At 44.5% G+C, this 14,189-nt stretch overlaps 1 protein-coding gene and 1 long non-coding RNA gene across 4 annotated transcripts; one reads left to right on the forward strand and one right to left on the reverse strand.

Moving 5' to 3' along the window:
* Window positions 1–511: 511 nt before the first annotated feature.
* Window positions 512–6,390, reverse strand: LOC123062014 (uncharacterized). Its single transcript, XM_044485315.1, has 5 exons — window positions 6,155–6,390; window positions 5,853–5,947; window positions 5,589–5,686; window positions 5,264–5,425; window positions 512–5,163 (listed from the first exon to the last, which is right to left on the reverse strand). Exon 5 carries the CDS (start codon window positions 2,647–2,649, stop codon window positions 745–747), a length of 1,905 nt encoding a protein of 634 aa, XP_044341250.1. The 5' UTR covers window positions 2,650–5,163; window positions 5,264–5,425; window positions 5,589–5,686; window positions 5,853–5,947; window positions 6,155–6,390; the 3' UTR covers window positions 512–744.
* A 996-nt stretch (window positions 6,391–7,386) lies between these two features.
* Window positions 7,387–11,446, forward strand: LOC123058548 (uncharacterized). 3 transcript variants are annotated; one of them, XR_006427231.1, is made up of 5 exons: window positions 7,387–7,634; window positions 9,483–9,541; window positions 10,193–10,496; window positions 10,599–10,795; window positions 10,988–11,446. It is a non-coding gene; the product is annotated as an uncharacterized lncRNA (long non-coding RNA). The 3 variants fall into 3 exon arrangements; XR_006427229.1 differs by having other exon boundaries at window positions 10,599–10,791; window positions 10,988–11,397; XR_006427230.1 differs by having other exon boundaries at window positions 7,402–7,634; window positions 9,412–9,541; window positions 10,599–10,791; window positions 10,988–11,397.
* Window positions 11,447–14,189: the final 2,743 nt, after the last annotated feature.

Below are 14,189 nucleotides of genomic sequence, written 5' to 3' on the forward strand. Positions count from 1 at the left end.
TGTAGGGCATTCCGGAAGCGGGTGATACGACTTCTATTGATGTTTCTGTTGTTTTTGTCCCTTGCCCGATATATTTGGTTGAAATCGCCAGAAGCGAGCCATGCCACTCCTGCTGGCGGCTTTTGACTAGCAAGCTCATCAAAGAAAGCGTCTTTGCGTGCATAATCAGTGGGGCCATACACCGATGTGAGCTTGAAAATCAACTCTGTTTCTCTAATCCGCACCATTGCCGAAATACAGTAGCTGGTGTAGGTGATATTCGTCAGCTCAACTAGGTGATCATCCCATAAAATAAGGATGCCACCTCTGGTCCCCTTTGCCGGTCGCTGCCGAAACTACGAAGTCTGTTGCCCCCAAGAAATGCGGCCGTGAATTGGTCGACGATGGTCAACTTCGTCTCCTGGAGACAAACGATGTGGCACGACGAAGACGCGATCGTTGCGCTCACAGTGGCCCTACGGTTTGGACAGTTGAGGCCGCGGACGTTCCAGCTTAGTGTGTTGATGGCTTGTTCAGTCATTTGGAAACATGCATAACCCTATAATTTTCCCAGGAGAGAACAGACAACCTTGTAGCAATCAGACTGGTTCTACACCAGCCCATGGAACACAAATAGTTCAAGCATAACAACCTGATACATGGCCAGCGGCTAGCCATGGGTAGACTCCGCCACACCCCCGCATTACATAATAGTGGTTGCACTATCATCTTAAACTAGCTACCCTACAGCCATCCAGGGACTGCTCAAATGGCGTCCTGGCCATTGTCCACATCCAGCGCTCCTGCACCTCCGTGCTGCAGAAGAGCATCCTCAACAGCAGTCGCTCCGACATCGTCCAGCTTAAACATGTCTCTCATGGCCATGATCACCTCCGGTGGAAGTTGCTCCTTGAAACGGTCTGTGAAAGTGTTGAGCATCTCCACCGTGACATCTTGGCCGTTCTTGGTGATGCCGAGACCGCGACAAACCATGGCCTCCGCCGCCTTTACGACCGAAGTGACCTTGGCCTGCCCAGCAACTCGCAGCCTGGCGGTTGTCCTCTGCAGCATGAACCCACCGGCGCGGCTGATAGTCACCCCAGCCATCGTTTTGCGGCGCGCTGTTGTAGGCCTAGGAGCAGGCGTTCGGAGGAGGGCCTCCAGCCTCTCCTTGAAGAGCGGCTCGAGGTCGGCATCGGCCACCACCAAAACCCTCCTGCGCGGGGGAGAAGGTGTGCGGCGCACCGGCCCGGCGGGGACGAGCGGCGGCGTAGGCGAGCTCTCGAACCCCGGCGGCCTTCCTGGCGAAGCCAAAGGCAGCAGCAGCACGGAAGGGGAGCAAAGCTCCAGAGTTGCGTGGGACGGAATGAAGCCGATGGACGCGGAGCGCCTGGCCTCATCCCGCTTTGAACGTGGTACCGGCGGGAGCACGAACGTTGGTGATAGAGGTGGTGATGAAGGCGGCGTCCAGTTGTCCTGGGAGCGACGCCGGATCATGCCAGGCGAGCGTGCCCGGGCCGGGCTGCGCCCTCTCCGCACAGCCAGCACCGGCTGCACCGGACCGTCCACCACCGTCGGGGTGGAGCCAAGAAGGAGCTGCTGCTGTGCGGGCACCGTAGGGTCGTCCTCGAGGCTGTGGGCCGCAGCCGAGGAGGCGGAGCCTGAGCCCTGCAGGACCACGGCCGGCACGCCCATGACATCACGGCGACGGTTGTCGCGGTCCTCCCTCCTGTCGCGGTCGCCCCGGCCTCTGTCTTGGTTCCGCGGCTCTTCGCGGTGATTGCGGGAGAGGCTGCGCCTTATGCGCGCGCCCAAGCTGCTCGTGCCGGCGGCGGTGTCACGGCCGCGCCGATCTCCACCACGGCGACGGTCTTCGTCATCGTCACTGTCGCGCCTGTCGTGACGTGGCGCTGGGCGGGAGATGCGCTCCCTACGGTCCCTGGGCACCGTCTCGCCATCGACGATGTTGCGACGCCAGGTGAAGCCCTCTGAAACAGTGCGCCCGCCCACCTTCCGCTCAAGGATAGAGAGGTGAAGCAGGACCCTGTGCTGCAGACCACGCCGACCATACACCGGCTCGCCGCCTTCGCGCGCCGGTAGGGTGATCCAGTTGACCCTCGGAATCTTGCTGGGGCACGTCGCCCACGCCCACAGGCAAAGCGCCTCTGTGTCCGTCTTCAGGCAAGACACCGGCTTGATGTAGTCTATTGAGCAGTTGGTGCCGATCGCAGAGGCCACAGCCTGGGCGTCCCATGCCTGCAGCGGCAGCCCCTCAAGGCAAAGGCGCACATGGTGCGGCATGTCGACGTGCTCCGCGTGGGACTCGATCCGCCATGGCCGGAGCTGGATGCGGGTGCCCCGGAACGGCAGCGCCGGGCGCGAGATCGCCTCAGAGCAGTGATGGCGGTGGAAGAACCTGATGAGGAAGGCCTCCGGGAAGTGGCGGACGACGTTGACATCGGGGCGTAGACAGCCGATCTCTCTCACCACCGCAGAAGCGATCTCTTCAGAGGAGGCCCTCATCTCGCGCTCCAGCCATGCCACCACGGCGTTTGACTCGAGCAGAGCTGCCTCCTGGACCATGGCGGGGCTGGAGTGCACCACCGTGAAGACCTCAGCAGGGCGGGCCGTGTGGTCACCCGCCCAGGCCACAGCAACAGGCGCAACCATGGCCCTTGCGGGGGCGGGAGGTGGGGAGCGAGCCCGAGGCAGGGGAGGCGCGGGGCGCTGGCGTGCAGGCAGCGCCTGCCGGCGAGGAGGCGCCCGCGGACGTAGATGTGGAGCCGGCGGGTGGTGCAGCCACGCGCGCGATGGCCGGAGCGGAAGCAGCGCCTGCAGGTGACTGGATTGCGGCAAGTAGCGGCCTTATGCCTTGGATGAAGGCAATGGAAGCAGAGGTTGAAAAGCCAGTCCGGGGGAGGGGCGCGCGCCTTGAATTCTTCCTGCTGCAAAGCCGGCCGGCGCGGCCGACGCGACCTCACCGTCTCCCATCCCGCCGTCACCTCGGCCTCGAGCCCCGCAGCGCCAGCCATACCCACGTCGCGCGGGCTTGAAGGCGCGGGAGACTCTGCAGGAGACTTGAAGCAACGCCTAGGTGAAAGAAGCTGCACAATCACTTATGCATTTGTTTAAGTCTTACCGAAAAAATTGATTCACACACATATTACATACTGTATTTGTAGTTTCTGCAGATTAAAAGAGTGTAGTGCCTAACGCCCAGGCACTACACCAGACAGTGTAGCGCCAGTCACTACACCAGACAGTGTAGCGCCTAGCACTCAGGTGCTACACTGCCACTTAGCATTTTCCAGCCAGTTCCAGCCTGCTGAAACCCTTCTGTAAACTTTTTTTTATGTTTGCTACATTCCTTGGTTAATTTGGCACAACATATTGTTATTTGTACTGAAAAAATGGTGCTTGTTTGTGTGTTTACCAAAGCATGACAAGGCAAAAGTGGTTCAGACACTGCTATTTGTGAATGGGATAAAAGACACTGCTCCAGACAGGCAGACACTATTTGGCACTCGCCTTCCCACTGTCATTGGCGGCTCATATGCATATGTTGTTCCAGTCCTCTCCATAATCCATGAACGATCGCTTGCACAAATAGCGGATGGCCATACTATAAGTTTCAAATTATTCTTCCACATTTTCTATCTTATAACAAGAATAATGGCAACTCGAATAAGCTATCTCACTGGTGCAAATATTCATGTTATGCATTTCAGTTTATCTTTTGTTCTATCTGCAGAGGTTCCTTCAGACAATGAGAGCGACACAAGGTGCGTTGATAGTGTGGTCAAGCATTCAGATAATTCTTGGTTATAGCCAGTTGTGGGCAATATGTTCGAGGTACAACAAAGTACCACTTCTCATTTAGCTGACGTGCTAGCTTTTTCAGTCCAAAAGTTTAAACATTTATTTCTTGGCTCATGTCAGAATCTTAGTCTGTTAAAAAATTTATACTGAACCTGACTGATTATTTGCTTCAGTTTTAGCAATTAGCATACCATTTTAACATGTGTTCATATACTGGACCAAATATGCAATTATGGATATTTTGTTCTTGCTTTTTTGTTATACCATCCTGGTCCCTCCGGCCCTCCGTTACCCGTCCACTTTGTGTGCCCATCAGTTTGAATAATGGGGGTCACTTTACATAAAGCGTAATATGCCGATGTGTTAAACAAAGAGTGGGCAAAATAGTCAAAAGTTGTTGGAACATGATAACTATTACCTTCATCCTGGTTTATAAGTCCTTTTTGTATTTTATGCCAAATTTTGACTAGAGATTTAACTAACAAGATATTAATGCATGTCATCAAAAGTTATATCGTTGATTTGTATTTGAACATAGTTTTCAATTTAATTACTTTTATGACATGCATTAACATTTTGTTAGTACAATTTAAAGTCAAAATTTGCCACAGAATAAAAGGGGCTAATAAACCAGGACAAAGGTAGTACCTTTGCATCTAAGACAAGAATAAGAACATTAACAGTATGCTGATTGTGCAGCTTCTTTCATCTAGGCGCTGCACAACCAGGGGTGCGGCCCGGTCTGGCCCTGGGTGCCACGCTGGCCAGGAGCGTCATGCGCTACTTAGTGTAGTGCAGTGCCGGCCTATCAAGCGCTACACAAAAAGATTAGCTGGTGAATTTGTTTCGTCCACTGCGAAAGTTTGTGAAATAGTTGTGCCTTGAGATCAGTTTTGTCCATTTTACCGTGTATGTCACTGTTTGGTTCTCGTTTGGTCGTCAGTCGTCACTGTCTAGTCATCTCAATCATAGGTAGATGCACTGCATGTATGTCTGCCTTTTGTTTTGTAAGTTGCCTTAGTTCGATATTGTTATGATTTTTAGTTAGACGAAGTGATCGATCGATATGGTCACAAGATGGAAGACGGATAGCAAGAGGCCGTGTGTATGTCCCCTGTTTCCAGCAAGAATATACTAGCCTGAATAGACCGACCAACCAATCTTCCAACGATAACAAAGCCACGAATGCACGATGCAGTGCGCAGAAGTACATAGTACTACGTATGTAAGTATTTGTATGTGATAATACACACCTGTTGCAAGAGGAGGAATTGAAGGAATCTCCTCCTTGACACACTCCCTTCCACCGCGCGGGCACTGGCCCTAGCCCCTCGTCGCTGAAGCTCCTCCACTCCGGCCAGATCCCTGCAGTTTCAAACAGCGGCTCTTGTCAAATGAAACGTCGACACGTGAAGGCTTTAGTTGATTGGCCGGAAGCACGCAAGTCAGTAGAGAGCCTTCTCACCGGAGTCCAGCATGCCTACGATGACATTCTCGCCGGCGTGAGCGCCGGACGGCAGCCAGCCCTTGCTGAGCCCTTCCTCCAAACCCACAAACTCCCAAGACCTCGTGGTGTGCGGGGACCACCTCCCGTCGCTCCGGAAGGCAGACACTACCTCAGTCCTCTCTGCCGGACACGGCACATGCATCAGCCAAACGCACGCACAAAGACATACAGGCAACGGTGGTGGATTAATCACAGTATTATTATTTATCGTGTATGGATTTTGGAGAAAACCCTAGTGTCACCGTAGACAGACACTGCCTCAGTCCTGCCGGTAGGACACTACCTGAAAGCTTTGTGGCTTGGTCGTCCGAGAGAAGGGCCGCGAAGCCATTCAGGCTGTGCTTGTAGCTGTACAGCAGCGACGCCCGTGCCTCCTCCTCGCTGGTGAACCACAGAGAGAGCGTGTGAATGACTAGCTGCACGAAGCCGGACTCGCTAGTGTCCATTATCAGCAAGAATCACCCGGCAAATGTAGAGGACGTGCGCGCCGCCATGTACGATCATGGTATGTATGCATACGTTCCTTCATTAATGGATGTGTGTGTACCTGCCCTTGACGGAGAGGAGGAGGGCATGGTGATCATCAAGGATGGTTCCCTTCGACTTGGCTCCGGCGTGCTCGCCCAGATACACTATATAGACCTGCCCACAACGGCGGTACGAAAGTTCAGTATCCGTCCCTTCCGCATAGCATGCAGCTCACACAAAATTAAACATAAATAAGGGGAGTTATTAAACGATACAATAGCATCATGAACGGCAGGACGGAGCCGGCCATGATCTAATCAAACTAAACCCGTGAGAAATATGTTGATCAACAACGAAAAATGGATTGATCCAGAGGATGACCTGGCTTTGCTTGGTCGTCGAGGCAGCGGCAGTGAAGAGGGAAAAGAGGAAGAGGAAGAACACAAGTCCGGACATGGCTGGTTGTCCGCTGCCCCCTCCTGTCGTCTTCATCGGCACGCCGTAGCTCGCTCTGTGCTTCGACGGCTTGGAGGCTGTTTATATGTCCACTATACAGACACAGGTTCTGTGGCGAGGCGATGGAGAGGGCAAAAGGGACATCGGCGGAATAGTTTGACTCTCTCTAGCCCGCTTGAGACGATACTATCTTTTGCTTGTATTTTATGGGAGTACCTAGAACTCATCTAGATAAGATGTAATTTAGTCTCATTCACCTGGAAAATAAGAACGGATCTAACCCACGTCAGCACACACGCATCTTATAGCACCACATCCAATGGCTATAAAAGATGAATGAGACCAAATTAAATCTCATCTAGATGAGTTTTAGCAAAACTGATATTTTATTATTTGTAATTTCCCGCTCTCTTCCCTGTATTCCTTTTTCCTTTTGGCGGAAGAATCTTCCCTAGCTTCAACTTGAAGCTGTGATGAGTTAATTAACTTGGATATTTTGGTCTGGATTCGATACATATATTTCCTTCGTCCGCGAATAAGTGTACTTCTAGTTTTTGTTTTAAGTCAAAGATTTAAAACTTTGACCACCTTTCTAGGAAAAAATAAAAGCATTGATGACTTCAAATTAGTATCACTAAATTCATCATGAAATGTACTATGATAATATATCAATTTGATGTCATATATGTTACTACTATTTTTTAGAAAATTGGTCAAAATTTTAAAACTTTGACTTAGAACAAAAGCTAAATGTACACCTATTCGCGGACGGAGGGAGTACTCTTCACTCTTGGCATTTTCACCAACAACAAAAAAGCTAGTCTGGCACTCATATCGCATCCACTAGTGTCTTATTTCGAAGAATAATCCACTAGCACTTTAGCTACATGTGAGTCAGCTGAAAATTCTTTTTGGATTAGTCGATTTGTGGCCATCCGATTCTGCTTTGAGATTTGTGCTATTTGGTTTTTCTCCGTGTCCTTTCAGTGGTGAGTTGGGTTGTGTGGAATCGATTGACCCCTTTTTTCGGTCAGTCGAATTGCTTATTGGGCTCGTTCTCTACTTTGGTTGCGCCATTTTGGCTCCCGCCGCCCGTTACCAGGCTGAGCCCAGCCTGCGTCGCCTTGTTGCCTTCGCCTTATCTCTTCGGTGCGTTCCCCAGTTTGCCTGTCAGTTACTTCCCCTACTCTCAGTTGCTCTCCTCTTCGTCTCCTCTTCCGATCCAGAGATAGGGTTCATCGAGTTTTCCTCTCCTTTGTGTCCCCCCTCTCACTTTCTCGTCTGATCTACTCTACTTTTGTGGTTATTTAGCTGTTAGTTTTGTACCTTTTGTTGTTCTATATGCAGGATTTGCTCTCGGGGATTTCTTGGGTTAGGGATCTTTGTGCTCCATCTGCTTGTTCAGGTATTTTACCTGCTCAATCTTTTTTTCTTGTCTTTCTATGTCTTTTGTAATGTTTCGTGGTAGAATGAGATGTATGGTTAGGGTTCTTGTTTAGCATGCTTTGGTTAGGGTTTTCGTAATCTTCCTTTTTTCCCCTTCAATCTTGCTCTTTTGGTTAGGATTTGTGTCTTCTCTTCCCTTTTTTCTTTTAGAACAAGTTGCTATGATATCTGGTGGAATAGATGTGCGGTAGTTTGATTTTTTGGGTTTGGTTTTTTATGGCTTGGGTAGGCTTGTGCTATAGATTTATTAGATTTCTGGATATTTTGTTGATTTGGTGTGATTGAAGAATAGGAAGTGAGTTTCTACGTCTTGAACTGTTAAATCTAATGTGTGTAAGGTTAATCTAATGTTAAATCTAGGTCTTTGTGGTTCTTACAATGAGCTTTTTTCCGGACCTTCTGTTGAGAGTTTTGTTAAAGGTCCTCTTTTTTTAAACTTAATCCCCTTTAATTTGTGTTTCTAAATGCTCATAGGCTTAACATTACTATATTCAACTTCGTAGGCTTAGCTTGCTCATCAAATTCTTTATTCAGAGTGTTTTGTAGGAGATTTATAATCTTTCGAGTATCCATGTACTTACAGTAATCCTAAGTGAATTACTAGTCATGTATATTTATTTATTGAATTTTATTTTTGTGCATGAAAAATATGTATTCTTCTCGCAGTTTTCAACTGTTGTAAATTAGAATGTACTTACCTTTGTTGCTAATATACCTTTTACTCCATGTTGATTTTGTTCTTGCTGATTTTATTTGTGTGCAAATTGTGTAGCCCGCATGTGTAAATCTACAATAATTAGTATCATGACATAGCAGTAAGTCATAGTAGCAATTGTTGGATCCCATGATATTCAAAATATATGATATGGTATTCCCAACGTCTGCAAATTGCTCCAAGAATGGCTCTCAGCCAAGACACCTACCACATTGTTTTCTCTTTGTGTTTTTAGAATATGCTTTGCCGCAGCTTGTCAGTGTTGTGTATTTTGTGAACCCTTCATGTGCAACTAAAGACAGATAGTACTTTCCGAATATTGTAGACATTGGGAATACCATGTTCAATTAGTACTTTATGAATATTTTAGTTACAATAGGTGCAACCTATAGTAGGGGTGGGTGTTTTTGCACCCAAAGAAGGAGAGCAACATAGAGTAGGAATGTATGCTTAGGTCTGCTTTTGTGTGTGCATATTTTTGTATGCTTGATGTGGTAGCGTTTTAACTGTTGTAAATTAGAATATACTTACCTTTGTTGCTAGTATATATCTTATACTCCGTGGTAGCAATGGTTGGATCCCATGATATGCAAAATATTTTTTCTATGGTATTCCAAATGTCTGCAATTGCACCAACAATGGTTCTCGGCCAATACTCCTACTAATCTATTGCTCTATTTCTTTAGAATATGCTTTGCTCTAGTCTGTAGATGTTGTTCCTGATAATGATGTTGTGCAAGTTCCTAATCCTTCTTGTGCAGTTGAATGGTTTGATAGTTCCAAGTTTCTAATAGTTTGATAGTTTGACTAGTGATAGTTAATTCTATTATTGTGAGATAGTTGCCGTAGTTGGTGAGAGCTAGTTGCATTGATTATTGCTTGCTATTTTTTCTATGAGCTTTGTGATGTTGTTTAGTTTTAGGTAGTTTTTATTGTTGTTGTTGCTATAAATTTACCTAGATGCTACCCTTTTAACCTATTTTGTGGTTTTCCCTTTGATGAGTTCCCTTTTTATATTAAGGCTTCTTTTCTTATTTTATGCGGGCATGGTTTTCCCTATCTGCCATAATCCGGATGGACCCTGTGAGCCAGGTGATCTAGTTCTCCACGAGTTTGACGTTGTCCTCAATGAAAGTTGCTTTAGGCACATGGTGAGTTGATTTTATTGATAAGTGTAACATCTTTTCAATTTCTTACTATTTTAGTATGTTATGGTGATGTAATTGTGAGTGTAATTAATATGAAATTCAACTAATAAATTAATTAGTTCTCTAGTTAGAATTTTAATACGAGGTTGATATTACTATTTTTTGCTTCATTTCTGCTTATAGCTTGCTGAATTTGGTATTGTGCAATTTGTGAAGTAATGTTTTGCATGTTTTAGGTATTTTAGTATCTTATAGGTGATGTCATTGTGAGTTCAGTTGGTATTCAACTTATAAATTAATTAGCTATTCAGTTAGAAGTTTAATATGAGGTTGTTATCATTAATTCTTTGCTTCATTTCCCTTTTTTAGAGCTTGCTCTATTTCGGTTTTGTGCAATTTATCCAGTAATGTTTTGCATTCTTTAGGTAAATTCAATCTTATAGGTGACATCATTGTTAGTTGAATTTTTATTCATCTTATAAGATAATTAGTTCTCCAATTAGAAGTTTAATACGAGATTGATATTGGTAATTATTTGCTTCATTTCAATTTATGGCTTGCTGAATTTGTTATTGTGCAATTTCTTTAGTATTGTTTTGCATTTTTAGGTAATTGAGTATCTTATTATATTTTTATATTTATTTTATATTGCAGTACATTCCCTACAATTTTAGAGCTTTTGTAGCTTATTACATTGATGAGCAGAGGGATGCTGCTATGATGTTACAGTACAAGAAGGTTGAGCCTGCTCTTCTTACTTATGAAGGAAGGTCTTACCCTCCTTTGTTTAAGCATTGACCCAATTTAGCAAGTTTTATGGCAATGCTTGGTTGAGTTAACTATGACTATGGTCTTCGTGCTGGAGACCGGATAGTGTTCTCTCTGGACCATATGACCTTTGATCTGAAAGTGGACACTTATCGGGGTGCAGAAAGGTTGCTTCCTATTCTTTGTGTTGGTAAGTTTTTGAATTTTTCAAATTAATTTAGTGGGGTTTAAAATTTTCATGCTTAATATTATCTGTAATATGTGTATAACTTTTTTTGGTTTTGTTTTGCAGCTTTTGAAAATTTGTATAATGATAATTACCAGTATGTTGGCTATGCTGTCTTCTCTCAGCAAATAGCGTTTAACTATCATGAGACCCGCTTCTTTCTTTGGTGTCTCTTTCAAGACAATTTCCTGCGTTGCCGCCCATTTGTGCATCTCATGACTGTCACCAACATCACACCAACATCAACCGGCATATCATGGTGGGTAAGTTGTTGTGAATGATTTTGTTGTTAGTTTTTGAAGGTTATCTGATTAGTTGAACTTTTTGATTTTCTAGTTGAGCATGAGTGCCTGGTTAGTCTATATTTTTCAGTGTTCATCTTGCTATTTAATTATTTTATGAATCTTTAGAGATCAATTTAACCTTATATTCTTTTATTTTTTGTTTATTTTTAGAAAATCCCCAAGACCGTTGTTTGAAGCTTGAAGAGATTTGTTGATGTGCCGAATGCGTTTGTCACTCTGGTAGCTATGGATGAGGGTGTGCATGTAATCACTCCTTCGTCATTTTCTATTAGCAAGCAAGATGGGGGGATGGTGATTTAGAACAACACTTTCAATGAGTTCTTCTCAGCCGCTTCTCTTATTGAAGGCAATGTTGTTCTCATCACATTCAAAGAACCCATTTACAGATCAGTGTCCATTGTGTTGCAACAGATCATCTACGTGCAAATGCTATTCTTCTGACCTTGATGCAAGTGATAGTTGTAGGGGAATGACAGTTGGTGGTTCCGAGCTTGATCTTTTGGGGGCAAACTATGTTAGTTATATGCAATTATGTATGGACTCCCTTTGGAATTATGTTCAGATGCTTAGTTGTGTATGAACTAGCAAGGTGACCCACACATTTGCGCGGCTAGATTTATTAATTATTATTCTTGTTTGTGATATAGACTTTAATATGTTATTGTGCTATTAGATAGATAATTTCAATTATAGAAAACTTAATAACCAAATTACTTATGGAATTTTGTTGTTTTCTCAAACAATTTGTTGCCCACACATTTGCCGCTATTCAACTTAATTTTAAAAATAATGATTTCTAGCAACAACAAAAAAACCTTGTAGTGTATTCCTATATTAGAGTGTTTGTGCTATTTTTCCTGCCCCGTGTGGCTTGCTACTCATACCCAGTTAATTCACCACTACATAACTATACTTTGTCCAAAACATTTATCAAGGATTTTATGTTTTTGGTAATATTTTTTGTCTTATATTGAATAATCCTACTTAAACTTTGTATTCGCTTTCCATCTAAGGCGTATATGACCATCACAATTGCTGCAACATTTCACTTTTGCTTTGTCTCAACATAACTTTACGTTGCCTTGAGTAGCATGAAGGCTAGTCCAAGCATTTGTGCAACTATATGTAGTGTATATTTCTACATTATACTGAAGTTTCCGATGATGAGTTAAAGTACGCACGATTAACAATTGAGGCCTTATGTGTCCTAACTTGGTGGAACTTGACTGGTTAACATACCTATTTCAAACTCGGACAAAGATCCACGATGTAACTTTTCTTGGATCGAAAATGGACTTCCCAAATGAATGGTTGTAGCAAGCACTTCGTGGATTGACATTGTAGCATGGTTACTGTAGACATTCATTAACATGGGTATTGTTTCTATGTGGCCACTGATTCTCAATCAGAAGCCGAGAGAGGTGAAAAAGTCCTAGAAAAAGGTGATCCACTTTGCTTGGTCCTTTATAGGTTTGACATTTTGGTGAAATGTCATTATAAAAATGCGACTAAGATTTAAGAAAAAAGAAACTTAAATAGATAAATCAATCCCGACAATGCTTAAATGGAAAAAATCTTACACTTATCACTTAATATTGGTCCAACAACCTAGTTTATAGCCTCCATATTACTAATAATTCCTACCCAATCGCTTGAATACTTAAAATGACTCAATTTTCATGCACTCTATACTTTGAACTATAATGTATGTTGTCCATCTATACTTAAAATGACTCAATTTTCATGCACTCTATACTTTGGAAGAAAAAAAATTCTTTTGGCAGTGAATGGTATGTAAAATTGAGGGATGTATCCGGCTTCTCCAGAAAATGGGTTATAAGTAGTAAGAAATGGGCTGTAAAATTTTAAACCAAAGCCAACCGACAATTACATTCGAATTTCGTTTTTTCTGGATTTCAATATTTTAAATTTCATTCATTTTTTGCGTAGATTCTTTTTGTATTTTATTTTGATATAATTTTTTAAAAATTATTTTAATGTGACTCAAAATTTAGTGATTAAAAGAGTTCGGACCCCATCGAAATATGCAAAATTTTGTATATGGTCTGTAATGCTAATAAAAGGAATATGGGCTTCAAAATATATTTAAGAATTAGCAAATGTGCTGTAAATTATTGAAAATAATGGCAAATGAGTTGTATGCTGATTTCCACATATTTGGAGGTTGACTTCTAGGCCTACTAGGTTGACGATGATGCTGCCCTAAAAAAATTTGACGCGTACGCAAGGCTTTGTCAACTTAGTCAACACAGAGCACTGATTGTTGGATGTCCATCCAACGGCCACCGTGGTTCTTCAATCTCTGATCTTCCTGCTCCAGCCGCCAAATCCAGCGCCGGCGGGACTGCCTGCTCCCTCCTCCCATGGCCGGCTGTGCTGTCGCCAGGCCATCCCTTTACACACCCGCACCTTCTGTTATTTTCCGGCGATGTCAGCTCACACCGTAGCCGACCAGTCATCCCTCGTACTCCATGAGGGAGTCCTGGACTAAGGGGTCCTCGGGCGTCCGGCCTGTTAGCTATGGGCCGGACTGATGGGCTGTGAAGATACGAAGACCGAAGACTGTACCCGTGTCCGGATAGGACTCTTCTTGGCATGGAAGGAAATCTTGGCAACGGAATATGTAGATTCCCTTCTTTGTAACCGACCTTGTGTAACCCTAGATCCTCCTGGTGTTTATATAAACCGGAGGACTTAGTCCGGATAGGATACTCATTACCGTAGTCATACAGGCTAGACTTCTAGAGTTTTAGCCATTATGATCTCGTGGTAGATTAACTCTTGTAATACTCATATTCATCAAGATCAATCAAGCAGGAAGTAGGGTATTACCTCCATAGAGAGGGCCTGAACCTGGGTAAATATCGTGTCTCCTGGTGTTTATATAAACCGGAGGACTTAGTCCGAATAGGATACTCATTACCGTACTCATACAGGCTAGACTTCTAGGGTTTTAGCCATTATGATCTCGTGGTAGATCAACTCTTGTAATACTCATATTCATCAAGATCAATCAAGCAGGAAGTAGGGTATTACCTCCATAGAGAGGGCCCGAACCTGGGTAAATATCATGTCCCCTGTCTCTTGTTACCATCGATCTTAGACGCATAGTTCAGGATCCCCTACCCGAGATCCGTCGGTTTTGACACCGACATTGGTGCTTTCATTGAGAGTTCCACTGTGCTGTCGCTAAAAGGTTTGATGACCCCTTCAATCGTCAATAATGACACTTTCCAAGGAGAAACTTTCCTCCCCGGACAGATCCTCGTGTTTGGCGGCTTCGCACTACGGGCCAACTCGTTTGGCCATCCGGAGCAGATTGAAAGCTACG

Source organism: Triticum aestivum, chromosome 3A, assembly GCF_018294505.1.
Source record: "Triticum aestivum cultivar Chinese Spring chromosome 3A, IWGSC CS RefSeq v2.1, whole genome shotgun sequence".
Taxonomy (NCBI): Eukaryota; Viridiplantae; Streptophyta; class Magnoliopsida; order Poales; family Poaceae; genus Triticum; species Triticum aestivum.

What these genes read in the sequence shown, in the direction of transcription:
- LOC123062014 (XM_044485315.1), bottom strand. Translation starts at nt 2,649, where the DNA reads ATGGTTGCGCCTGTTGCTGTGGCCTGGGCGGGTGACCACACGGCCCGC.